A 27,915-nucleotide genomic window follows, 5' to 3' on the forward strand; every position below is an offset into this window, starting at 1 on the left:
CATGCAATGACTGCATCTTTCAAGAGGCGATGCAATTACTGCACCGTCAAGTGGCCCGTGTGACAGCAGCAGAAGGCTGTTACGCGCGAATCCCAGGCAAAACGCAGCTCTCCTTCCGCCCAACCGACCGAGGGGCGCTGACGCAGGACGCGCGAGGTGTTAACCGAACCGAAAGCGAACATGCAGGAAAGATAGCTGTGGAGCACTACACTTACTAAACATGCATTCAAAATACAAATACAAATACCACTTCAATTACTAATTATTAGAAAGGTGTGTGAGGATTAGTAAATTAATAAGAGGAAGGAAGTTAGTGGTTGTTAAGACCTTAAAAGAAAAGTCTAGACATTTGCGAGTTGAGTTGTAAATTCAAACTAAATTTTATTCTTAAAATCAGAGCCTTATATGTGATTTGAAAATGAGGTAGGAGGTACAATTTGGTAGTCTATAATTATCGTTAGACCTACGCAGAGGATACACTTCACTGAGGGTGTCTATTTGAGTACATGCTTACATTAGTTTTATTTTAGGACCGCATTTGTTAAGTGTTTTCTCCACTTTTGTTTTGTTGTCGTATTAATGGGTTACAGATCTCTGTTTACACCAGTGTAGTCATAGCTTGTCTACTTTATGTGATTTCTTTAGAGTTCGGTGTTGTTACATGAGTGGATGGGTACAATAATCTATTTATGTTTAAACATTCTGCAAGGGGCCTAAAGTGGCATTGTATTGACGATAATATGTTCATGTTTGAACATTCTGCAAAGGGCCGAAAGTGGCATTGTTTTGTATTTTGATTCTTGTGAACCTTTTTGTGTACATTTTCTTTATAGCTATAATTACTAGTACAGATAATCATTTACAGTCAATTACAGTGGGTAGGGAAGTGCTATCGTTTGCAGTCTTCGTGCTACTTTAATTCTTCTTATGGCATAGATTATTAATATTATTATTATTATGATTCCGATAATCAAGGCAGCATGTCCAGATACATGATGGAACTTAAGTCCTTTTAAATCATGATGACCTTCTTTTAAAAATTTTAATTCGTTTCTTAACTTATCCATTTTCTCTGTATGGTTAATTAATGGTACTGTTAATGGATTCAAAACAATTTTTGGTATTTTACTTATATTACTTGTATAAAAGGATACAATTTTTTCGTAGCTTACAGTTTGAATACTGCGATGAAGTACTAGTATTTTGTCATCGGTTCGCACAGTACAACCATTTATTGTTGTTAAAATTCCTTGTTGCGGAAGATCAATTAGTTCTTGATTTGAGTTACTACATTGAATTCTAGCATTAGTGTTTACTGGAACTTTGAAAAGCCAACTACCCTGTCTCTCTAATTCGACCCAAAATGACCTTGTCTCTGCTATCTTCCTATAAACGCAATTTGAATTACCTTTTAGTTTGAAAGGAGCTATCTCACAAGCATTATCATTGGCATTGCTCCAAGGCCAATTACCTTCGCATACTCTTCTATTCGTTTGCCATTTTTGGCATTTGTTCAAGGTAGCTTCAGTCATCGAATGATAGGAATCAATTTCGAAATTATATACTAAATACCTGGAGCTCAAATCTACCTTGACTAATTCTTGTTCATGCTCAACTGGCATTGGAATTATCCTAAACAAATGGGATGCGTGTCTACCAAACAGGGGAATCTTCACGTTCAGAATTAATTTGTTATCAACAAAAATTCCTTTCGCTGTTAATAGGCTGTAAATTTCCTTCAATTCTGTTCCTGTTCTTTTTCCTGGAAGCACCAATGTTTCTAATAAGTTATCTTTTATTTTTGCTATTTCTCCCTTTAATTGTATAGGTTTTAAAATATTTGGATTTAGTCTACCATGATTAATATCTATCAGTAGATTAATAACTGCTGATTGAATTTTATCGCAGTCTTCAATCAAGGAGCTTAGTTGCTTTGTTACCATAAAGAAATTTATGGATTCTTTGTACACATAGAAACTTTCCTTTAATGCTTCCGTTATGTTTTCTACTCTAGCGCTCATACTTCTAAAGTTCAAATTTATTTCCTCGGTAGTTCTTTTGAGAATATTTACCGTTGACTCTACCACCGATGTTTGTTTTTTAATTAAATCATCTAGGTTATGTTGGTTTTCTAATAAATTTTTCATATTTTCTTCCAACGTTTCCCTATCTTCGGCGTCCATTATCCCAAATAATATATGATAAAGTGAGCCCATAAACTCAAATGGTGCTCGCTTCTTTCTTTTATTATCCTGAGTCATGAAAAGTTTATTATTTTCCTCCAGGTCTGCAATTTGTCTTTCCGTATTATCTAAGACATTATTGCATTGATCTTCAAAAGTATAAAGTTTACCACACACAACTCTCATTTTCCCAATCAATTCTTTCCTCTTTTTTAACATTTGGAAATACGGGTCCATGTTATAATAAACAATTAAATCCCAAGATGAGGCGACTATTTCAACATCCCCCATCGGGTCCAAATATATCGAAGTGAAACTGTTCATTTTTATAATTGACCACTTCGCCGTTCCTCTAGCAGCAATGTTTGCATTTGAAACTTGGCAACATAACACAAGCATTAACAATGCTGCCATCAGTCCTAGCTTGGACATTCGAGGTCTACTACGCGTACTTCTGGTCTCTTTTGGAGTCATTCCTGAGTCTTGCTCTTCTGACTCAATTCCAGCTAATGGACAAATTTTAGTTATAGGTCGTTTTATCAACCCGTCTTGATGTTTTATAGTTACTACTCTGACTCTATCGTCCCTACCTTTATGTATTTCTTCTATTTTTCTCAAGGGCCATCTAGCTGGGTGACAGGTTTCATCTTTTATTAACACAATCTGTCCTGTTTTAATATTCTGCATTCCTATTTTCCATTTACTTCTTTGTTGCAGTGTGTGCAAATAATCTTCTTTCCATTTAATCCAAAATTCTCTTTTCATTTTCTGAATTAATCTCCATCTATCCAGATTCCCGATTTTTTGCTCTGAAATTGTCTCCATCGGGCCAAATATTGGCCTTCCAATTATAAAATGACCTGGTGTTAATACATCCAGATCGTCAATATCATTTGTAGCTGTATACAAAGGGCGTGAATTTAGTACCGCTTCAATTTGACATAATAGAGTTGCCATTTCCTCATAGGTTAAATTATTGTCCCCAATTACCCTTTTTAAGTGATATTTCACTGATTTTACCCCAGCTTCCCAAATACCTCCGAAGTGAGGTCCTGCCGGGGGGAATAAAATGCCACTCGATCTGTTCTCTTTCTAATATTGGAACCACTTTTATGTTGTCTTTGAGGGCGTTTTGGTATTCTTCGTCTAATTTGCGCGAAGCTCCCACAAAGTTAGTTCCATTATCGGAAAAAATGTTTGCACATTTTCCTCTTCTTGAAAAAAATCTTCTAAGTGCAGCTAGAAATGCATCTGAAGTAAGATCGCTGACTACTTCCAAATGAATAGCTTTTGTCGCCATGCATACGAATACGGCAATATATCCCTTATAGGATTTCTGCCCCCGGTTTTTAGAGCATCGGATATGGTAAGGCCCGGCGAAGGCTACACCTGTATTTGTAAACGGGTGCGACATTGTAGCTCTGTGTTTCGGCAGATTTCCCATAATTTGTTCTGCAGTATTCTGTCGATACCTAGCACAGGTGACACACTCTTTAAGTTTTTTCTTTAAGCAATTTCTTAGCCCAAATATCCAAAACTTTCGCTGGATATAGTTTCGCATCAGATTAATTCCACCGTGCAATAATTCTTTATGTGCATTCTTGATAATTAAAGACGTCAAGTGACACTTATCTAACATCAAGGGATGTTTATCTCAAATTCCGCGTTGGAGCTTTGCAATCTACCTCCAACTCGTAACAATCCGTCTTTATCTAAGAACGGATTTAAGCGTTATAGTTTATTTTTTGTTTCTATTTCCTTTTTATTAATTAGGCTAGCTATTTCGGAACCGAATTGGATAGCTTGTTGTTGTTTTACTATTAATACTTTGGCGCTCTTAATCTCCTTCACTGTCAAAAATGAAGGAAATTCTTTCTTTTTGGTTTTGATTTGAATAAACTTCAATACATATGCAATGACTCTTTCTAGTTGATGCATACACGAATATTTTTGTAATAATTCACAAAAAACGTTATTTTTTGCTATTACCATTGTTCTGCCAACAACTAATTTTTCTTCAATTTCCTCTTTTGGCCAATGTTCCTTAGATTTCGCCAACCATTGAGGCCCTTTCCACCAAATCTTAAAATCTTTTAGCTTATCTGCACTAATGCCCCTTGATGCTACATCTGCTGGATTGTCTTCAACTCTAACGTGTCCCCATTTAATTTCCTTAATCTTTCTTACTTCGTCAGTTCGACGCCTGATAAACTTGTCTTTATTGTCTCCATTCTTTATCCAGGCTAGAGTAATAGTAGAATCACTCCAGGCATAACACTCTACATTACTTCCAACCGCTACTTTCACCCGTTGAATTAATTTTGCCAGAAGATGTGCTGCACAAAGTTCTAATTTTGGAATAGTTTTCCGATTCTTCTTTGTATTAACTTTGCTTTTGCTGGCTATTATAATTGTAGAACTATCTAACTTGGCATACACTACGGCAGCATAAGCCTTTTCGGATGCATCGGCAAACCCATGAATTTGCATCGACTTATTGTGCTGAGAATTTAGCCATCTCGGTATCCGAATGCTCTCTAACTCTGTTAAACTATTTTTAAACGAATTCCATTCCCGAGTATCCTGTTCTGATAATTCTTCATCCCGATTTTTGTCTGCTAGTCAAAGTTTTTGAATAAACAATTTTCCGACAAGTGTCACTGGAGACAACCAGCCTAAGGGGTCATATATCTTGGCTAAGGTAGATAATTCTATTCTTTTGTTATTTTTCTTAATTGGTTCATAGTGGAAACTGAACCTAAACTCGTCTTTAACCGGTTCCCATTGTAGTCCTAATGTTTTGACGGATTCATTCTCCTCAATGGTTAATACTTTATTTTATTGGTCATCTCTAATGCCTTCTATAATTTCTGGGATATTTGTTATCCACTTTCTTAAGTTAAACCCAACCTTATTAAACTCCCGGGTAACTCCCTTTACATGCTTTTTAGCATCCAGTATCGTGTCGGCACCTGTCATCAGGTCGTTCATATAAAAATCATTCTTTATGATTTCCCTAATTGCTTGATTTTTGCAATTATCTGCTATTGCAACAAGCACCCTGGTTGCTAAGTAGGGTGCTGAAGCTGTACCGTACGTAACGGTTGTAAGTTTATAATCTTTTAACTTTTCGTTTGGATTATCTCTCCAAATTATATGCAAATATTGTTGATCATCTTTATCAACATTAATTTGCCGGTACATTTTTTCAATGTCCGCAGATATTAAAAATGGCCATTTACGCCATTTCACCATAATATCGAAGATATCTTTTTGGACCCTTGGTCCAACCCACATGATATCATTTAAACTTTTATTGTTTGTGGTTTTTGCTGAAGCATCGAAAACCACCCTCAGCTTTGTCGTTAGACTGGAATCTCTTATGACTCCTTGATGGGGTAAATAATATTTCCCATCTTCTTTGGACTCTACCATATGTCCTAAGTTTTTATATTCATGCATGAACTTTACATAATTTTCTTTTAATGTTTTATTATTGCTGAGCTTTCTTTCTAAACTATAAAATCGCGCTATAGCTTGGTGTTTTGAATCTCCTAGATCCTTTTCTTTTTTAAATGGTATTTTAACCACATACCTACCATTCTCATCTCTTCTTGTTGTTTCCAAGAAATGCTCCTCGCACACATCTTCTTCTACGTCATTCTTTCCACTTTCCAATTCCCAGAACCGCTCTAAGTCCCCAACTTTAATTGTTGTCGCCACAATAAATTTATCACCTTTTGATTTGGTGCAACCGGATATAATCCATCCGAATTCTGTATTTTGTCCAAGTAGTCCGTCTATTTTTACTACTCCGTCTTTTAAAATATGGGTATACAAATCTATCCCAATTATTACATCTACCCTACTTGGTTTGTTAAAGTTAGGGTCTGCCATCACATAATCTTGCCACTTAGTTTTATCAATATTGAAAGACTTTAATGGTAAAGCTTTCATCAGTTTCGGAAGAATAATTGCTTCAATATTTGGAGGACCTTTATTATAATCACGAGTTTTTACCGATAAAGTAACTTTGTACTTTGAAGTGCAAGAGTCTGTAGATGACACTCCACTTACCTCGGTGTTCGCTCTTTTTCGTACTAAGTTTAATATTTGCGCAGCTTCTTCTGAAATTATGGTACATTGCGACCCACAATCAATGAGAGCTCTAAGGTTTTGATAGCCACCATTCCTTGCCCTTACTTTTATAAGTGCTGTGGCTAAGAACGCTTGTTCTTTTGTTAAGCAAGTGTTAACATTTTCCCTCTTTTCGTAGGAAATATGGAGCATCGTATGATGAGGTTTTTTACAAATCCCACATAAAATTTCAGAAAAACATTTCTTATACATATCATGCCTACAGCATTTTGTGCAAAGGCGCTGTTTTTTAATAAACTGGCCTCTATCTATCGGACTCATTCCCTTAAACTTATAGCAGTGAATTATGGTATGTCCTGCCATTTTACATAACGGACAATTTTCTTTTATTTTACTATATTGCACTACTTTTTTCAACGGTTTCCACTCTTTATCCTGCGACGTGTAAAGAGAAGTGTACCGTTGTTCTAAAAATTCCATTACATCTGGCAATGCTTGGATCTCTTTTGTACTTTTTATATGACTTTCATATAATTGTAAGGTATCTTTGTTGAATTTTTTCAACACAATGTGCGCGAAAATCACATCAACTTCTTCTGTTAATTGTGACTTTAATTTGATTAAATGTATTGACTCAGAAAACCATTTAATATGTTTCGCTGAATCGTGATCTAGCATTGGTAAGTCTAGTAAACGATTCAGCTGATCCGAAAAAATTGTTCGCTTATTTTCATACCGCTTGGTCAGCAATTCCCAAGCGGCATTATAATTCTCCAGCGGCCCAGTTAAAAGGTGAGCTACCATACTCCGTGCCTCACCCTTTATCGCGATTTTCAAATAATTGAATTTTAGAGATGTACTCAGACTATCTCTGTTATGAATTAATTCACAAAATATTTGTGAAAAGCCGTCCCACTCTTTTTCTTCGCCCGAGAATGTGGGTACTTCCACTTTCGGAAGATCAGGCAAATCGATATCTTCTTTTTTTACCGTTGCCCCTATAGTATCCATGCTGTTTTCTTCAGCTATGGTTTGCATCCTAACTTCTAGGTTGCTCAACATGCTTTGAATATCAAATTCCAAATCTCCGATCTGATTGTCGAAGCTGTCGTTTGTTTCATAGCTATGATAATACTCCTCAATTTTTGAGCTCAGTCTTTTACTGAGGAACTCAATTTTTTCCTTTCTCATTCTACACTCTCCCATTTTAGCCTGATCAAACCTCTGCATGGTTTGCTCTAAATATGTCCTCAGGTTTTCCACTATTCTGATGATTTCCTCAGATACTTTTTCTATGCTATTGTCAATTTTGGGCTCTATGTCTTCCTTCAAAGTTCCTGTCTCCACTGATTGTAACATTGTTTTTTCTACATTCCCTTTCGTTAATGTTTCATTATTTTTTGACTCTACATACTTTTTATGTATGTCCTCTATATTTTTAATCATTTTTTCGTACTGCTGTCTCTCTAGTAGTCATGATCGACTACTCCATATGTTAACAGTGCAGAATTATTGCCTGTAACTTTGTTTTTAAGGTCTCCTAACCTTTGGATTACATCGCTGGTCAAATGACCAGCTTCAATCTTTTTAATCTCCCTTGCTATCGCTGCTTGAGCCTCTAATAGCTTAATTATTTGTTCCGACAACATCTTAGTTTAATTTTTTTTTTTACTTTTACTTAATTAGGCTTAAAAACAATTTGAAATATGAGACTTAGCTGATGAATTCTGCTTCTGCTGTTGTTGTTACTGCTGTCTCTGAAGTCGCTGCTGCTGATATCGCTGTCGCTGCTGCTGGTGTTGCCTCTGCTTAAGTCGCTGTCGCTGATCTTCCTGTCGCTGCAGTTATTGTTGCTGGCACAGTGGGCACACACAAACCCCTTTATATATTTATTTTTCACAGTCACAGTTATTTGCCACTTTTTTTCAATTCTAGCCATTAAGCACTTTCGATGTTTCGGATTATTATTTTTTTTTCTCTTTCGATGTTCCGGCCTCGAAAACGCCACCGTCGCGAAAAATTTTTATTTTTCAATTACAATAGGTATACATAATTCGTAATCTATTAAAATACAGCCTGTATTTTTCAAAATTATTAATTGAAACTTCCGTTTCATTAATTTTTATTTATTTTATTTTTTTTTTTATATTCTCCGATCACAATAGATATACCCAGTTATCTATTAAAAATACAGCCTGTTTAGCTCGTATTTTTCCAAATTATTAAATGAAGCTTTCGTTCCATTAATTTATTTTATACTCTGTTCCTTCCTATAGGAGGGAAATCAAAGTTTTTTATTTTGCTGCCTTTAGCTGTCAGTGAACTAGACACTTGTTCAGTCTCAAGGAAGCTGGTTTAACTCCGTGCTCTTACCACAGGGGGGAAACAACGGAGAGTCTCGAAGGACCAAAATGTTAAGACCTTGAAAGAAAAGTCTAGACATTTGCGAGTTGAGTTGTAAATTCAAACTAAATTTTATTCTTAAAATCAGAGCCTTATATGTGATTTGACAATGAGGTAGGAGGTACAATTTGGTAGTCTATAATTATCGTTAGACCTACGCAGAGGATACACTTCACTGAGGGTGTCTATTTGAGTACATGCTTACATTAGTTTTATTTTAGGACCGCATTTGTTAAATGTTTTCTCCAATTGTGTTTTGTTGTCGTATTAATGGGTTACAGATCTCTGTTTACACCAGTGTAGTCATAACTTGTCTACTTTATGTGATTTCTTTAGAGTTCGGTGTTGTTACATGAGTGGATGGGTACAATAATCTATTTATGTTTAAACATTCTGCAAGGGGCCGAAAGTGGCATTGTATTGACGATAATATGTTCATGTTTGAACAGTGGTGGATATAATATGGTAAAGGGAATTATAATCTGAGCAGAAGACCCTAAACGGTTCATGTAAGGAATAATTCGATCTACAAGGTGGAAGAGACAATAATAGTATTTAGCTTCTAGCGAATCTAATAGGAATCGTGAAGTTTATGCGGCTAAACAGATCAGGGCTATCTACGTTACCCATGATCAAGTTGTGCATAAATATCACACCAAGCATTTTTCTACGATTAACTAAGAATGGGAGGTTTACTATTAGCAGTCTACTAGAGTAAGATGGCAGAGCAAAGAGTTAAAAGTTTTTCTGTACTGATTCTATACGGTCCTGGTGTACTTTGTACTGTGGGCACCATACACAGGAGGCGTATTCCAAAATCGGACGAACTAGCAAGGTATAGAGAGTCTTTGTTATATAGAGGTCCTTTGACCACCTCTTTATATACCCAAGCACGCCCCTGGCCTTATTTTATTTACCATGGTCGAAATGTGTTCAGAAAACTTTAGCTTGGCGTCTAATATAACACCAAGATCATCCGCCAGTTTTTGTCTTATCAGACAACACCACATAGGTTATAGGGCGCCACCAAGGGGCTAGAACGATGAAATGTCAGAATTATAGAGAATGACCATGTCTACCAGATTGCTCAATCTAGATAAGATCGGATCGGAACAAACATACTGACTGAGTATCGGGTATAACTGTAAAGTCGCGGACGTAGCTGTGACTCAGAAAGACCCTGTTGAGACAACGAGCTTTTTCGCTGACTATGATTGTTCAATAATTTCACGAATTAATAATTTCCGGAACGTTATAAATTTTATTATAGTTATTTTGTGTGTTGAGGGTGGCCGAAGATGCCAGAGCCTTTTACAATAGTATTAGAGTGACACACTTGGATGAGGCAAGCGAGCCGATCTCGAGCCAAAGTAATAGATTGGGGACAAAGAAGGTCTGTTCTCCAACTATATCAAGCGGTAACTGCTAGAGCAGGCGCAGCTGCTGACGGCTTAGCGACGGCATAGGAAAGAAAAGATAACAAGAGCGAGCATAGATAAAGACTAGATGAATAAATGAGAGCATGTTGCTGAGCGAGCATAGATAAAGCTACGCTTACGTTACGTTAGTTTAGTATAATGACAAAAATGGAAAGGAAAGTGAATTGATAGGCAATAGAACGATGGTACAAAATTTATACTCGGGCTTCGCCCGAACATACTCCCCCCGTGGAAGGATCCATGCCTTTCACCTCATCTCGTAGAGGCCATAGACATAGTTTTGCAAGTGCTCTTCGGCTAACACCTATAGCCATCCTGATCAAAGCGACTCGAGATACGCCATCAGCTCCTGGGATGAGCTCGAGGATTCTCGCTAGAGGCCACTTCAGAGGAGAGAAGTTCTCGTCCTTAACAAGAACGACATCATTGACGTGAAGCTCAAGATTCCGAGTGCGCCACTTCGTTCTTTCTTGAAGACTGGTTAAATACGATTGGCGCCAGCGAGACCAAAAGATTTGCTGAGGCTGTGTGACCTTCTGCCAACGGTCCAAGCGATCGACGTTTAAATGAACCAATTCAGGCTCCAAGCAGGTTGTGATGGGGGCGCCAACCAGAAAATGGTTGGGCGTGAGTACATCGAGATCTGCAGGGTTCTCTGAAAGAGGAAACAATGGCCTTGAATTAATGATTGCACAGATATTGCACGCGAGAGTGCGCAGCTCATCAAATCCAAGAAGCGAGGATCCAAGGGCACGTCGAAGATCATGTTTAGCAAGCTTGACTGACGCCTCCCACAATCCTCCAAAATGTGGCGATCTAGGAGGAATGAAACGCCAATCGATGCAATCGGCGAGACAAGCTTGATGAACGGCTTCTTGATGACTGTCGCTTAGGAATAGCGTATTAAGTTCCGCCAGTTCTTTCCGCGCTCCAACAAAATTTGTGGCATTATCTGACCAAATACGAATCGGTCTTCCACGGGTGCAAATGAAACAGCGAAGAGCAGAGAGGAACGCAGACGTTGTAAGATCCTTCACAAGCTCGATGTGAACCGCATTGGTGGAGAAGCATATAAAAATGCTCATGTAGCACTTTAGTGGTGCCGGTTTCGAACTTCTGATTTATACAGGAACGGACCGCAATAGTCCACGCCGGTAACTAAACATGCACGAGATTCGCTGACTCTGTCCACCGGAAGATCTGCCATTATTTGCTCGAGAGTTCGAGGCTTCACTCTAAAGCATCTGACACACTTTTGGATTACGTGTGCTACGGTCTTTCGGCCACCGATTGGCCAGTACGTTTGACGAATGATGGCTAATAGCGACTGGGGTCCAGCGTGAAGGTGTTTTTCGTGTAAGTGCCGTATCAGAGCAGAAGTGATGGAATGATTCGGGGGCAATATTGTGGGATGCCGTGCTTCGAAGTCCAAGGTAGAGTTTTTAAGACGCCCTCCAACTCGAAGCAAACCGCACTCATCTAAAAATGGCGAAAGCGAGACGATCGAACTTGAAGCCTTGATGTCCTTTCGCGTTTCCAGGGCTCTTATTTCAGTAGATAGACGAGATTGCTGAGTAAGACGAAGAAGAAGTTCGGTTCCCTAACGCAAGTCCTCCACAGATATTCCAGACTTTCGTCGATGAATGAATTTGCATACATACGCAAAAATTCGTTGCATTTAGGGGAAGGAATTTACAAACTTTGATTCTTCCACCAAATATCTAAACGCGCAGTTTGTAATTAGTATGGTTATTCGTGCCTCCAAAATCGGCTCTGGAAGAGCAGGCGTACTTGGCCATTGATCCTTACTGGCTGTCAAGTATGTAGGTCCAAACTTCCAAAGATGAGAATTGATGAGCTCAGCTGGTAATGATCCTCGAGAAAGCATATCGGAAGGGTTTAGATCAGTTGGCACGTGCAGCCAAGACATTCCAGACGTGAGTTCCTGAATAACAGAAAGTCTATTAGCGACAAATACATTAAAGTTGGATGGTTGATTCTTGATCCAAGCCAAAACGACTGTGGAGTCACACCAGCAATAATAAGAGCAATTGAGGTTCATCAAAGACACTTCATGCATAAGCTGAGCGAGTAGCGCTGCACCACATAATTCCAACTTGAGTATTGTGATAGTCTTCAGTGGCGCTACACGAGATCTGGAAGATAGAAGATTTGCCTTGACTCCATTGTCGCCTTGCGAAACAGCGTATATGCAAGCTCCAAAAGCACTCATGCTGGCATCACAAAATCCATGCATTTCAAGGTTGCTGCTTCGAAGGAACGATAGGCGCGGGAAAGAAATTTGTTGCATAGAGTCAAACTGCTGAATAAAGTTGATCCTGGCAGACTTTCATCCCAATGAAGCTTTTCTTTCCACAGCTGCTGTAGAAATATTTTTGCTTTAGTAATTACTGGCCTTATAAGTCCGAGTGGATCATAAAATCGTGCAATAGTTGACAATACAACTCGCTTAGTTGGTTTCGAAGGGACTTGATTGGGACAGAATGAAAATAATAGCTCATCCGAAGTGGGATTCCATGCTAAACCTAGCGTCTTGGTTACATCGCTGCCATCAGTAAATTTAACAAATGTTTCCCTATCTTTATGGGGTGTTTGATCGAGTACAGATGTATCGTTGGAACACCATTTCCTTATCTTGAAATTTCCTTTGGCTAAGAGTCCTGACACCTGGCGAATTATTTCCAGCACCTCTTTTGTAGTATCTCCCCCCGTTAGCAAATCATCCACGTAAAAGTCCCTCAGCACAACTTCAGAGCCAATTGGATATGACGAACTCTCGTCTGCCGCTAGTTGGTGCATAGAACGGACGACCAGAAATGGTTCGTTCCATAGGTCACGGTATCCAGCTTGAATGTTCTTAGCTCCTCGAGGGGTGAGTCACGCCACAGTATGCAGTGCAGAAAACTATCTTGGGGCGAGACACGGACGCATCTATACATTTTACAAATGTCACCAGTCAATGCTATACGAACGGTACGAAATCGAAAAAGAGTCGTAACTAACTTTGGCTGAATTGTTGGGCCTGACATCAATATATCGTTGAGGGAATATCCTGTAGATGTACAAGCGGATCCGTCGAAAACTACTCGTAGTTTTGTGGTGGTTTTGTCTTCTCTTAAAACACAGTGATGAGGAAGAAAAAATTTGCATTGTTTAAGTGCGTCACCTTTGACAGGGGACATGTGATTCAAATCGACGTATTCCTTTATAAATGCGGCGTATTGGGCCTTGAAAAGTGGCTTGCGAACCAACTTGCGCTCTAGATTGAGGAATCTGCGATAGGCTTGTTGATAAGAATCTCCAAGAAGACTGTCACTCAGCTTTAAAGGCAATTGAACGCAGTACTCGCCACTTGGAAGCCGACCGCAATGTTTTTTGAAATTTTCCTCGCAAGCATTTTCCTCCTTTGTTGCTTCTGTAGCGGGACCGTGGCAGTTTTCCACTTCCCAGAACCTTCGCACTAGCTCATCCAAACCAACGGTAGGCGTTTGACTCAATTCCGTCGAACTAAGGGCAGCTAGGAGCACTGAGCTGTGGTAGTAATGACCTCCACCTGTGACAACCCAGCCGAGACGGGTTTTTTGTATTATAGGAAGTCCCCTCTCCAATTTGATCTGTCCAACGTATAAAATGTCGTAAAATAAGCTGGCTCCAATAAGTACATCGATGCGCTGAGATTTGTTGAAGAGTGGGTCAGCAAGGCTGATGTTGGATGGCATTTCCCATTTGGATACATCAAATGAAGAAGCAGGCTTGTTTCCTGTATTACGTGGAGCAACGAGAGCTGTGAGACTCGTGAAGTAATCGGAAGTCCTGGATTGAATGACCAAATTAATTGAACCTTCCGTGTGAAATGCAGAATCAGCGCCGATACCGGATACTGATACCGACCCTTTGGCTCGTTTCAGCTGAAGCTTCTGAGCAAAGCGAGAGGTTATTAAATTAATTTGAAAGCCTGAATCCAGAAGAGCCCGGCAAGGAAGAAGATCACCAAATCGACTCTTTATCATAATGACTGTCGTGGCTAGAAGCACTACGTCTGAGCTAAGATTCTGAGCAGGAGGCGAACATGGTGATGAAGCGGCAACAAGAGAACTTGGAAGATTGGGGCCTGAGCATGAGTCTGTATGAATAGGCGACGTAGTAGCGTTCGTAGGTGGCGTGAAAACTGAAGTAAGCAGCAGATTGTTGATAAAAGGGAATGATGTTTTTCACCGCATGTGTGACAAGACGCTGAACTGCAGGAGGTATTCCGATGTCCCTTCTTCAAACAGTTGAAGCAAACTCTAAGCTTCCTTGCCTCTCTAAGACGCAAAGATGGCGAAAGGTTTCCAAAGCGAGTGCAGCTGTATATGTTATGCCCTTTACTGTCACAGAATACGCATTCCAATACGATTGTATTTGTAGCAACAAGACTGTGTTTTGAATGAGTGATTCGTTTATGTTTTCCAACCTGACTGCTATGGGTTTGAATCAACATAGCTTAATCCATGGCTTGACATCTCCTTTCCAAAAAAACCGAAAAATGGTCCCATGTTGGTATGACGTTAGGGGGCGACAGCTCTTCCCATTTGGTCCTGGTATCAGAGTCGAGATACTTGTATGTGGAGTGAACGATAATGCATCCTGCTATTTCCTCCATGGTACCCATCGACCTAAGCGCTCTCATGTGAGCATGAAGCTTATCCGATAAAGTACGTAGCTGTGTAGTTGACTCATCTTCAACCTTCTCATGCCTCAGAATCTCAGCGACGTGTGCCTGAAAGATTAAACGTTTATTATTGAAACGATTGTTTAAAATGTCCAATGCAATATCATAATTGCTCTCCGATACTTCCAAAGAGCGAACAGCCTCCAGGGCAGGTCCATCCAAACATGAGCGCAGGTGCTGGAACTTCTCAATCTTTAATAGAAAGGGCTCCTGATCTATTACTGTGCTAAACATCGAGTAAAAGTCTGCCCACTCAGTATAACCTCCACGGAAAGTGGGAAGTTTAATGTCAGGAATATGATATCGTGACCGTACATTTCCAGAGGCAGTAACGTTGAGCTCGGGTCGTATCGTTGAGTGATGCGGCATGTTCTGAGTAGTCCTGCGGAGTACTGACCAAATACGAACTTCGATTTCCATCGCCAAATCTTCACTGATTGGGTTGTTTTTATCATTCCATATCGTCTCTCGAAGTGAAACGGCTTTTTTGTATATTGAGAGTGCCTTTAGTTTGCCCTGTTTTCCGGCAAGTCATTAGACTCATCCATTTTCGACAGGCAGCAGCGAGCAAAGCACAAAGAAGAATCGAAGAACAAACCGTTTGATTTTTTTTGGTATGCAAGCGCAAGTGCAGCGAACCCGAAGCCGCTAATGCACGTAGCTGTATTAGTACTTGTAAGCAAGCGCGCGACGAAATGGAAACTAACCGCTTCGCGTTCGAACAGTTATGTTTAGTGGATAATTTTCCCTTTTTATAATTTTTTAATTCCAAATTGTTATTGACGATCACGTAGGGGTCACCAAATGTTGAGACAACGAGCTTTTTCGCTGACTATGATTGTTTAATTAATAATTTGCGAAACGTTATAAATTTTATTATAGTTATTTTGTGTGTTGAGGGTGGCCGAAGATGCCAGAACCTTTTACAATAGTATTAGAGTGACACACTTGGATGAGGCAAGCGAGCCAAAGTAATAGATTGGGGACAAAGAAGGTCTGTTCTCCAACTATATCAAGCGGTAACTGCTAGAGCAGGCGCAGCTGCTGACGGCTTAGCGACGGCATAGGAAAGAAAAGATAACAAGAGCGAGCATAGATAAAGACTAGATGAATAAATGAGAGCATGTTGCTGAGCGAGCATAGATAAAGCTACGCTTACGTTACGTTAGTTTAGTATAATGACAAAAATGGAAAGGAAAGTGAATTGATAGGCAATAGAACGATGGTACAAAATTTACAGTCGGGCTTCGCCCGAACAGACCCCCCTCGTTTTTTAATGTTTGATTGATATTTTGTCAGTTGTGAGCGTTTAAAGATAGCGAAAAAAATGAGTTTTTGTAACCCATACAATATATTTTATACGTAACCAGGAGGGAGAATGGGGCTTGAGCAGCTGCCTTCTCCTCTGGAACATGCTTTTAAGTAAATATAAATTTGTATTTCATTTATGTTTCATATTTTTTCAAAGTATAATTTGTTATTAACCATGTGATGTATGTATTTTCGAATTAAATCCTATTTTTACCAATGCAAATTACACTACTCAACAAACCGAAGTTTTTTTTATAGATTTTGGGCTTTAAAAATGTTTTTTTACATAAATTAAGTATCTTACGCCTGGTTGTATTGAACTTTGCAATTTTGAAAAGCAGATAAATGAAGCTATAAAGCCCATTTGAATACCAAGCTTGTCGTCTGGAAATAAGATGCTCAAAATTGAGAATTTTTCGCGGTATATTTTTTCGATGATTTTACTTTGAAAACTTTAATCTTTGAAAAACGATTTTTGTGATATGTTCTCGTTTTTCTTTGATATCAAAAATTTTAAATCTACAGTATATTTGTTGCAGTGCTGCAGCAGTAGAGTAAAACCCTTTAACTGTTTGTTGTTTTTACTGCCCAATGTATCACACTGTAACATATATACAGACATTTACATGCAGCCGTTATCTCCCGTCTTTCTTTCTTTCTTTCGCCTTCTCTATAGCTCTCTCAATTTTTCGCACTCTTTCTTGCATTAGGGCACGACTGATTTGGCCGCATGCCTTTATTTTAGTCTTGGTCTAGCAATCCCTTCTTGCACCTCGTCTATTATCTTAGAATAGATCTTCAATCCGACACAATCTTGAACCGACCGCGTCTTTAACCGACACCATCTTGAATCGATCTAATCCTCTATCGCTAATGACTCTATCGCTTTCAAATGCGCAGACCTTTCGCTATTGTTCGATATGCTATAAACCATCGCAATAAACCATGTATATTGAACCGAACAATCGTCGCCTTTGAAATAAATTGATCGCAACATACGCTGCTGAAGAAGATCGGTAGCTCAACAATGCTTTTATTCCGAGCTGCACTCATTAAACCATCCACAGTTCGCAAAACGCCCACACTTTCTAACTTCTAGAAAAACAGATTGGCTCAAATACAAGAAATATATATGTACCCATATTGAGAGCTGCGCAAATACGTACTGTAAAGATGACATAGAAAGCACAGTTGAATCATTAGTGGCTGTAAAGTCATTGGCGGCAAAACACTACACTCCAATAACAACAGAGATAAAATGAGAGAAGACTTCGGCGAAAATGACAAGCACATAGTTCACATGCCTCGAAGGAGCTGTTAAAAAAAGCCAACCATCTACTCTACACTCCCACTGTGGAAATCTAAAGCAGGCAATAAAAAATAATCTTTCCAAGCAGGAAAGGTTACAAGAGTAATTAATAGACCTCGGATTTTGCAATGTTTCATCAGATTGTTACCAACATTTTTATTTAGATATTTTTATTCAAATATAACGAATTTAAATGCATATCGAAAATATGCAAAAAATATGCAAACAAAATATGCCAAAATATTATTATTATTATTATATAAAGCTAATAAATAGTTAAAACTATGTATTAACAAGATATGGGGCTTAAGCTCACTATAGTATTATTATACGTTTGAGAATGTATGTACTTATATACATATGTACAGGGTTGGTTCTTTACGTTATTATATGTTGTGAGGGAGTTATTATCTAATATATTAATTGGGTATATGTATATGTACAGGGATGATTGTTTATGAAGTTATATGTAGTGAATGATTTTAGATTGGTCTAGATAGTTGAGGATTATATTTGCGTTTTTGTTGTTAGGGTTGGAGATGTATTGCACGGGGTCGGTGTTATGGAATATTGAGGATCTTTCAAGAGAGAGGGCGGGGCATGTGTATAGTATGTGTCTTATGTCTATGGTTGGGTTGTGGCACAGTGGGCATGCGTTGGAGAATGTTTTATCCATGTAGTGGACATTGGTGAATCTTGTGTGCCCTAGTCTCAATCTATTTAGGATGACTTGGTGTCTTCTGTTAAGGTTGTTTAGGTTTTTGGGGGGAGGATGAGTGGAAGATAGATTGATAGCTCGTTGGTACTAGAGGGAAGTCTTAGTGAGGAGCTCTGTTTGTTTCGATATGAGGATTTTCTTAAGGAATAGTGAGATGTCGTTAGAATTATGATTGGGGGTATATATGAGGGGTTGTTTGGAGGTAGTTTTGGCTGCGGTGTCAGCAATTTCGTTCCCTTTTATGCCAATGTGGCTAGGTATCCATATAATTGTTATTTTGGGGAAAAGTTTGGTGACGAGGTTACGGATTGTGGTGGGGTAGTACGAGGAATTGTTGCGATTGGTAATTGCGGATATAGAGGAGAGTGAATCTGTGCAGATAGCGTATCTTCCGCGTTTGTTGCGGCTTAATAAAATGGCTTCGTGGATAGCTATGATTTCGCTGGAAAGGACTGAGGAGTACTGTGGAAGTAGTCCGGATTTTATGGTTGATGTCTCATTGCATTTGCTATAGCTGGTAATGCCTGCTGCTTTGGACCCGTCTGTGTATAGGAAGGTGTGTTGGTGGAGGTTGGATTTGATGGTGTAGAAGAGTTGGTGGAAGACTATTGGGGGGGTGGTGTTTTTATCGTGTTTGGATAGTGTGATGTTGGTTGCTTTAAGAATGGTTGCCATGTTGAATTTATTGGTGTTGGAGGTTTTAATCGGGGAACACGGTATGAGGTTATTCTGGGATATTTGTTTGGCTCTGTCAATCGTGCTAAGCAGTCTGTGTTTATTTTTTTTGTTTTGTTTTTTGGGAGTGAGTTTAGGGGGGTGTCTTTAGCGTGGATGAGGTTTTTAAATATTTTGCCAGTTAGAAAATCTCGCCTGTTTTCCAAGGTGTGTAAGTTGGCGTCGGATAGAAGGTTGTTAGTGGGTGTGGTGCGGAAGCCACCCAGGGCGGCTCTTGTTGCTGCTGATTTTCTATCTCTCACGCACTCTTTGTCGTGTCGTTCAGTAATAGCACCGTCTGGCACCATTCTGACTATTTACGGGTATAAATGTAGAATTGCAGTCGCAGCAGAGGCTCGCAACGTTCCCCTTCCTTTTTTTCTGGGTTTTATTTTATTTTTTTTTTTTTTAAATCTGGTATGTTTTTGAAAAGTCGAAATAAATTTGTATTGAACATATTTATAGATTCACCATACTAGCGAAAGGCAAAAGCAGTACCTGCGGAAAACGTGGCACGAAACATCGTTCCCAAGTCTAAGGTTATTCATAACTAGACCTCGGATTTTGCGTATGTGCATATTTTCATCAGATTGTTACAAAAATTTGTATTTAGACGTTCGATCATTCAAATATAACGAATTTGAATGCATATCGAAAATATGCAAAACATATGCAAACAAAATATGCCAAAAATATGGAAAATACACGCAGCATATGCAAAAAATATGCAAAATATATGCACACGAATTTCATCGAAAAATTGAAGCTATACTACTTTCCCTTGTCCAACGCTTTACGATATATTGTTGTGTTGTTCTTATCGCAAGCCCGACTTAAAATCAGAGCAAAGCTTTTTTGCTCTTTTCGAAAGGCGGACTTGAAACCAGAGCAAAGCTTTATGACAACACCAAAGATGTGCAGCTTCTTTATATGAAGTCTCTCTGTAACATATTGTTACTGTAATTTCTTATCAGTTTTATCTCTGGCGTTAGTTTGAGCTATTGATTTGCGCGTTTGCTTTACTTTTCTACAGTCCTTGAGGTGAAGTGTAGTGAAATGCCGAAAATCAACAGGTATAAAAGACATTTTTTAGGAACATGGTTTAACAGCCTTTCCGAAAAGTGTTTTAAAATTGTTGGAAACGATATAATTTGTGCTACTTGTGACAAAAAGGTGAATTTTCAATATTCAGTCTTTTGCATACGTTCTAACGCTTTTAATGTTTTATATTCCTTGCGAAAAAAAGACTTCAATTGCAGCAGCATATTGCTACTGCACTTCACAGAAGGTCCAAAGCATCCAACGAAAATGCACCTTCCAGCAACACGTCTAGCAGCTTTTCAGACAATTCAAACGATGAATTTAAAATGGATCTATGTACAGTGTTGATTGCGGCAAATATAACATGGAATGAGCTTAGCAATGCTACATTTAATAATTTCCTGAAAACATACACCGGGAAACAAATTCCTGATGAGAGTTCTCTCAGAAAGAACTACTTGGATAAATCCTACCAACAATCTATCCAGAAAATTCTCGAAAGTATAAAAGACGAAAGCGTTTCGATATCAGTCGACGAAACTACGGATAAGCAAGGGCAATATGTCGCGAATTCGATTGTAGGAACATTAAGCGAAAAGGAATCTTCATCCTCATTTTTATTGTCCTGTAAACAGTTGGAGGAAGTAAATAATGCAACTGTTTCTCGATTTGTGAACGACAGCATTCGTATATTGTGGCCTTACGGTAATGAGTTAAAAGATTTGTTACTCATAACGGATGCTGTGGCACATATGATAAAAGCTGGAAAAAAGTTTGAAGTTTTTTATTCGAATCTCATACATATAACTTTTTTAGCACACGGCTTAAATTTAATAGCTGAAAAAGTAAGAACATCGTTAACTCGTTCATATCCTGTGTGAACAAATTTTTGATAAAAGCTCCGCTCAGAGTACAACGCTACAAAAAAAAACTCAATAAGAAGTTACCACCAGAACCGATCATAACCAGATGGGGTACATGGTTGAAGGCGGCATCATTTTATGCAGATAACATGGAGGGAATAAAAGAGGTACTATGTTTGTCAACAAAAAACATTTCAGTTTGGTAAATAAAAAGATTCCAAATTTGCATTTTAGGTTCTTGAAACACTGAACTCAGAAGATGCTGAATCCATTAAGCTGGCGAAGGAGCTGGTAGAAAATCCACAACTACATCACGAATTTATATATAGGTATTAAATCCCACTTCGAGAGAGTTGTCGAAATAATTTGGACGTTGACATGCAATGACTGCATGTTTCAAGAGGCGATGCAGTTACTGCACCGTCAAGTGGCCCGTGTGAAACCAGCGGAAGGCTGTTACGCGAGGATCCCAACAAAACGCAGAGCTCCTCCCGCCCAACCGACCGAGGGACGCTGCCGCATAGCGCGCGGCGCGTAGCCGAGCCGAACGCGAGCATGCAGGAAAGAGAGCTGTTAGACTAACATTCGAGGAAAATTAGCACTAAACTTACTAAGAAACTAAGCATACAATCAAAATACAAATACAAATACCACTGCAATTACTAATTACTAGAAAGGTGTGTAAGGATTAGTAATTTAATAAGAGGAAGAGAATTAGTGGTGGATATAATATGGTAGAGGGAATTATAATCCGAGCAGAAGACCCTAAACGGTTCATGTAAGGAATAATTCGATCTACAAGGTGGAAGAGACAATAATAGTATTTAGCTTCTAGCGAATCTAATAGGAATCGTGAAGTTTATGCGGCTAAACAGATCAGGGCTATCTACGTTACCCATGATCAAGTTGTGCATAAATATCACACCAAGCATTTTTCTACGATTAACTAAGAATGGGAGGTTTACTATTAGCAGTCTACTAGAGTAAGATGGCAGAGCAAAGAGTTAAAAGTTTTTCTGTACTGATTCTATACGGTCCTGGTGTACTTTGTACTGAGGGCACCATACACAGGAGCCGTATTCTAAAATCGGACGAACTAGCGAAGTATAAGTAGTCTTTTTTATATAGGGGTCGTCAAATTGTCGTCAATGACCACCTCTTTATAAACCCAAGCACGCCCATGGCCTTATTTACCATGGTAGAAATGTGTTCGGAAAACTTTAACTTTGCGTCTAATACGACACCAAGATCATTCACCAGGGGAATTCTCTCAAGAGAAACGCCACATAGAGTATAGGGAGCCAACAAGGGGCTAGAACGACGAAATGTCATTAATTTGCATTTCGCTGCATTAAGTTGTAACAAGTTTGCACAGCACCATGACTGAAAGTTATTGAGATCGCATTACAAGCAAGAATGAAATTAAATGTCCTTATACTGGACACAGAGTTTAACATCATCCGCATACATAAGTACTCGAGAATATGTTAATACCGAAGGCAAGTCATTTATAAAGAGTGTAAAGAGTAAGGGGCCTAGATGGCAGCCCTGTGGTACTCCCGAAGAAACCTTTACTGGTAAAGAGAGGGAGTTTTTGAAGAGGACTCTTTGAGACCTGGAACAAAGATAGCTAGAAATCCATCTCAGGAGGTTGGGCGGGCATTCCTTTACTGAAGGCGGTGTAAATTACATCCGTCTGTAAGTTACCTTGAAAGCCTTTAATAATGAAAGAGGTGAACTCTAACCAGTTGGTGGTGGTTGATCGCCGCCTTATAAATCCATGCTGAGTTGGAGATATAAGTGACTTGCAGAGATGTTTAAAGTGCGGAGTTAAAACCTTCTCAAACATTTTAGGAATAGCGGATAACTTTGCTATACCTCTATAATTTTTTGCATCAGACTTGGTACCTTTTTTATGGAGAGGAATTATAAACGATTCCTTCCAGATCGGGGGGAAGCAAGAGGAATCAATGGACAGGGTGAATAGTTTAAGCAAAGGTCCACACAGAGCCTCGGCGCAGTACCTGAGTACACAACCTGGAACCCCGTCTGGACCCGGTGAAAACACCGGCTTAACTAGTTGAAGATCATGAAGTAAGGAACATTCATTTAACAAGGGACTGAAAATGCCGTTCGACTTCGGTAAACCGTATGGGTACGGGTGACCAGAGTAGCTTTCGTCAGAATAGGTCGTTTGGAAAAATTCGGCAAAAAGATCGGCAATTGCCTGATCATTATTTGCCGAAGTATTACGAAATGATAGCGCGGATGGGTGTGCGGACGTTCTACGCTTACTGTTTACGAAGCAGTAAAACTGTTTAGGGTCCTGAGAAAAACGTAACCTGCAACGAGATAGGTAGTTCTTATAGCATTGAGCATTAAGAACTGAAAAGTTTGACCGAGCTATTAATTACATAACGAGAGTGAGAAGTAGGAGAGCCCACTTCTTGAAATTTTTTATAAAGTCTTGATTTTAAGTTTTTTAGACTGAATAACTCTTTGGTAAACCAATGGGTTTTTCAGATCTAATCGGACAAGAAAGCGGGACACAAGAATAAAAAAATGTGCCAAGAGCATTGTACAAAAGGTTTGTGCCTTTTATGACATCAGTGCACAAGTACAAAGCGGACCAATCAAAATCCCTAATGTGGTTATTAAGCTTCGCAAACTCGGCTTTACGAAAGCAGCGGACACGTTCAGGTAGCCTACTCGACCGATCCAATACAGTTGGTCCTATATCTAGCGACACCTCGAAAGTATGGTGGTAGGCGTCTTCAGGTATAGTGAGCGGAAGGGCTCGGGTTAACAACACTATGGCCGGATCCGATACAAAGCATAGATCAAGCAATCGACCCAAGGAATTTTTCACATGATTGACTTGAGACGGGGACAGGTCAAGCAAGCCGTCAACAAAGTCATGTCGTGGCATGGGCACTAGGATACTAGACTCGTTTACCGAAGACCAAACAGTTCCTGGCAAGTTGAAGTCACCAAGAACTATCATACGATCTTTATCAGATAGCGAGGAAGAAACAGCGGTTAAAGCGGACAAGCGCTGCTCATAAATTGAAATATCCGAAGAAGGTGGGATATACGAGCAAGTAATGAATATAGCGAAAGCGGGAAGAATCAGTTTTACACACAGGAATTCCAGTTCCTGTTGAACTTGGACTGTGAAGTGTTCTGACGTGAAGTAAGAGTCCACTGCAATTAGAATTATAATGTCCGGCTTTAACCAGGTTTCAGTAAACACAATAACGTAAGAAGCAAATGCAACACTATCCCGGAAAAGAATGCTGAGCTTACTACGCAAGCCTCTTACATTCTGATAGGTTACTAAAAGAGAAGTTAGTTTTTTGGAAAGGTGGAAGCAAGACGGGAAGTTGAGGAAGAGGAAGTTGAGGTTGAGGGTGGCACACTGGAAAGATTTGGAAGGGATATGGGGGGCCTATTCTTCTTCTTAGCCTTAATCTCCTTCACCACCAAATGCTCCGGCCAAAATTTGGCAGAGCAAATGGTGTCAAACTGAGTTCGGGAGACGCTTATCTTAAAAGTGGCTATCTCCCTGGCATAAGAAAAGTTGAACTTCTCCACCTTTAAACCCACGGCTTTTTATTCTGCTTTGAATAAAAGTAATTACATCATTCGATGTGAGATCAGAGGCCAGCCGTGAGACAAAAACTTGTCGTTTTGGTGGGACTCCACCCAGTGGTTTGGGCACCACAGGCCTAGTACCTGTGGTGGCAATATCCGGAGGTCCGAAACGTCTATTTACTGGTGGGATCGGGATGGACGGGACAACTAGTGAGCTTGCGGACACTACGGACACGCACGCTGCAGACGTACTTGGCTGCACATTCTCCGAAGCGATGAATTCGGCTACCGAATCTGCATCGCCAGCAGCTGTCGTTGCCCTTGGGGTGGCAAACGAAATCAGCTGCTGCACACTTTGAGTGGTCGGAGTCCGATTTTCGGCAACGAGCGGCTGAGCGACTATTGGCACTTGCAGATCCCGCGGGGTGACCCTTTTGCGCCTCGGAGACTCATTCAGCAGTTTTAAACCGCTAAACTGAGCCTCCATGACTAGGGGCCGATCGTATTAGTTTAAAAAAAAAAAAACCAACGGTCAGCTCCTTAAAGCCACTCCTCGTTTGCCTCGTAAAAGCTACCATTTCTTTCTCCACCGCACGGCATGCCTCGCAACTGTAGTGCAAACCATTACGCTTTGAAACGGCATCACCCACAAGGCCAGAAAATCCAGCGCATTTTGCGTGCACTACGTTGAAAGCAACACACAGAAACACACAAACACACGATTAACCAACGCACAGAATTAATTTCAAAATCAAATTTTTAACTATATAGGACAGATACTATATATACAGATACTATATGTATATACTATATAGATCGCGTTATAGGACAAATTTTCTACTGTAGGTTAAATGAGGATTTTAATCGAGGTTTATTTTGAAAAAACACCGGCTGTAAAAGGAAAGGAAGCGGAGCGCAAAACAAAAACACGTCTGGTCACTACAAAGAGAAGGACAAAGAGAAGCTAATAACATTAGCAAAGTCAATGGACTTATTCAAGGAAGCTGAAAATAGATAATAGTCTATAAGATAACTGGTGATTTTGGAATGGATTTAAAAAAGAAATTTGAAGCAATTTTGAAAAGAAATCCTGATTTTAAAATCATTTCAAAAATAAATAGTCTGGAATCGAACCAGTCACAAATGAAAATATAGTAAAATATAAATTTGCTCCAATTACTTCCTGTGACGTTGAAAGAAGCTTTTCCGCGTACTAAATGATTTTTGGAGAGAAACGTCAGAGCGTCTTAATAAATAATTTAGAAAAAATTGTATTTGTTTACTGCAATTTCAATACCTATACAACCTCCAAATCGCTTTTAAATTTTTTTTGATTTGATTATTTTGTTGCATATTTTTTGCATAATTGGCATATACTTCGCTTTTTCTTAATTTTTTGCATATTTTGGCATATATTATGCATATAAATTTTATGAAAATATGCAGATCGTTTTCAAATCTACTTTTCATGAAACGAACTTCTGTCATCAGAATTTTTCTATCTTAATCCTTTAAAAATATGCAAATTCTGAGGTCTAGTATTGAGCATTTTTCCATTACTAACGTCAGGTAGGTTTGGTGGAAAAAAGTCAAAGTGGGAATGTAGGAAATGGATTGTCAGTGACGTTTCATCCAATTTGCTCAAATTTGTGCGTCATATAATAATAGGCTCTGCACACTTATAGGGTATTCACACTGACGACCATCCACCATCCATTTCGGGGATGGTCAGTAAGGTTTTGCCGTTCCGAAAATTTCCCAGTTAGTCCACCATCCATTTTGGATGTTCCTAAACCGCACGTTTCTATGCGATAGTTAGTCGATGGTTTTCAAATGCAACTCTGAATAATTGTCACTCACATCTAAAAAATGATATCACTGCGAAAACGTAAACAATGATTGTGACAAAATAAACAAAAAACAACAACAATCATGCCCAATGGCTCGGATGCATTCAAGGCTGGCGATGAGATTGAATGCGGCATGGCCGGGTCTGCCAGGCTGCAGTTGCAAGTGTGTGGCGAATAAATGGCAGACGACTGCCAACATAGAACAAATATTTTTATGCTCTGTAATTGCTTTATGTTATGCATAATTTATTCTTTAATAATGAGTTATTTTCGAACATTATCGAGTTGGATCTGGACGGATCATGTAGCTCCAGCACCTTTTCTGGCAACAAGGGCCCCCGACAAAGCAGAGATCGCCAGAGAGCGATTAGAAGAGCAGAAGGACCTTCACAGGAAGAAGAACATGATATGAGGCAGGAAAAGATAGCCTCCACACGCAAAAAAAGTTCCAGACTGATTTATTGGAAGTGCTGAGAAATATAAATAAGTTTATAATTTGCATTATGGTCTAAACAATATTTTGCGATTGCAGATCGTATCTGTTCTGCCGACTGAGTAAAATCACCAGAACTGTCGGGCTGTTCGCATATTTTGCTGTTGAAACACGGCCGAAAGAATTGTGCCGAAAGAAAATGCTAAAGGGTAAATATTATTTATTTATTCACCAACTGTTTTTCTCTTTCTTTTTACACCAATTTCTATTACAATTCAAGATATCTTACCCGATGCAGTTTTGACTGATTGCACCAAATGTACAGAAAAGCAAAAAATTGGCGCTGAGAAGGTGACCCGCCATCTTATAGATAATCGACCTAACGACTGGGAGCGTCTTGAGAAAATTTACGATCCGGAGGGTACCTATCGTTTTAAGTACCTAAAGTCGAAGGCCAACGGCAACAAGTCATTGTAAATGTTATGGAGCAGTTGCACAGGCGACCCATAAATCTTCGTTATTACGGCGTAAATGAGACGAGGAGTACTTTTTATCATTTGGTTTTTTTTTTTTAAATTTAATTTTAAATTTTGAAATTTTTGTTGTAACCCAAGTTTTCGAAATATTAATTACAATAAACTTAATCTGCGTGCTTTAATTCTTTAATAATGAGTTATTTTCGAACATTATCGAGTTGGATCTGGACGGATCATGTAGCTCTAGCACCTTTTCTGGCAACAAAGGCCCCCGACAAAGCAGAGATCGCCAGAGAGCGATTAGAAGAGCAGAAGGACCTTCACAGGAAGAAGAACATGATATGAGGCAGGAAAAGATAGCCTCCACACGCAAAAAAAGTTCCAGACTGATTTATTGGAAGTGCTGAGAAATATAAATAAGTTTATAATTTGCATTATGGTCTAAACAATATTTTGCGATTGCAGATCGTATCTGTTCTGCCGACTGAGTAAAATCACCAGAACTGTCGGGCTGTTCGCATATTTTGCTGTTGAAACACGGCCGAAAGAATTGCTACATATTCATCATCCATTGTAAGAAAAAAATTTATAAATCTTCCGCGCAAATATAATGTACTTTTTATTGCCATCAGCTGTTTTTGACGGATGGTGGATGGTGCCAGTGTTAATCGGAATTTCACATCTGTCAAAAAATCACACCATTCCCCCGGGATGGGCTCAGTGTGCAGAGGCTATTGGCATATTTTTCCTC

The 27,915-nt window shown here is 39.2% G+C and overlaps 2 protein-coding genes across 4 annotated transcripts in view; one reads left to right on the forward strand and one right to left on the reverse strand.

The window, feature by feature from the left end:
- The window catches only part of LOC6604462 (rhophilin-2), a 98,919-nt gene that overhangs the window by 17,621 nt on the left and 53,383 nt on the right, over positions 1–27,915 (reverse strand). The window lies entirely within an intron of this gene.
- On the forward strand, positions 26,301–27,344 carry LOC6602425. 2 transcript variants are annotated; one of them, XM_002027419.2, is made up of 4 exons: positions 26,301–26,476; positions 26,541–26,722; positions 26,788–26,897; positions 26,969–27,344. In XM_002027419.2, the coding sequence occupies exons 1-4, from the start codon at positions 26,345–26,347 to the stop codon at positions 27,163–27,165; spliced, it is 621 nt and encodes a 206-aa protein (XP_002027455.2). In that variant the 5' UTR covers positions 26,301–26,344; the 3' UTR covers positions 27,166–27,344. The 2 variants fall into 2 exon arrangements, with proteins under 2 accessions (XP_002027455.2, XP_026846001.1); XM_026990200.1 differs by lacking the exon at positions 26,969–27,344 and having other exon boundaries at positions 26,541–26,718; positions 26,788–26,820.

The sequence above is a fragment of the Drosophila persimilis genome, unplaced genomic scaffold, assembly GCF_003286085.1.
Source record: "Drosophila persimilis strain 14011-0111.01,24,50 unplaced genomic scaffold, DperRS2 tig00000520-arrow-pilon, whole genome shotgun sequence".
In the NCBI taxonomy this organism is placed as follows: domain Eukaryota; kingdom Metazoa; phylum Arthropoda; class Insecta; order Diptera; family Drosophilidae; genus Drosophila; species Drosophila persimilis.

Coding starts and splice junctions, on each gene's coding strand:
- LOC6602425 (XM_002027419.2), top strand. CDS start 26,345: ATGGCTCGGATGCATTCAAGGCTGGCGATGAGATTGAATGCGGCATGG. Junction 26,477..26,540: donor AACAAATATTTTTATGCTCT/GTAATTGCTTTA, acceptor AACATTATCGAG/TTGGATCTGGACGGATCATG. Junction 26,723..26,787: donor TCCAGACTGATTTATTGGAA/GTGCTGAGAAAT, acceptor TTGCGATTGCAG/ATCGTATCTGTTCTGCCGAC.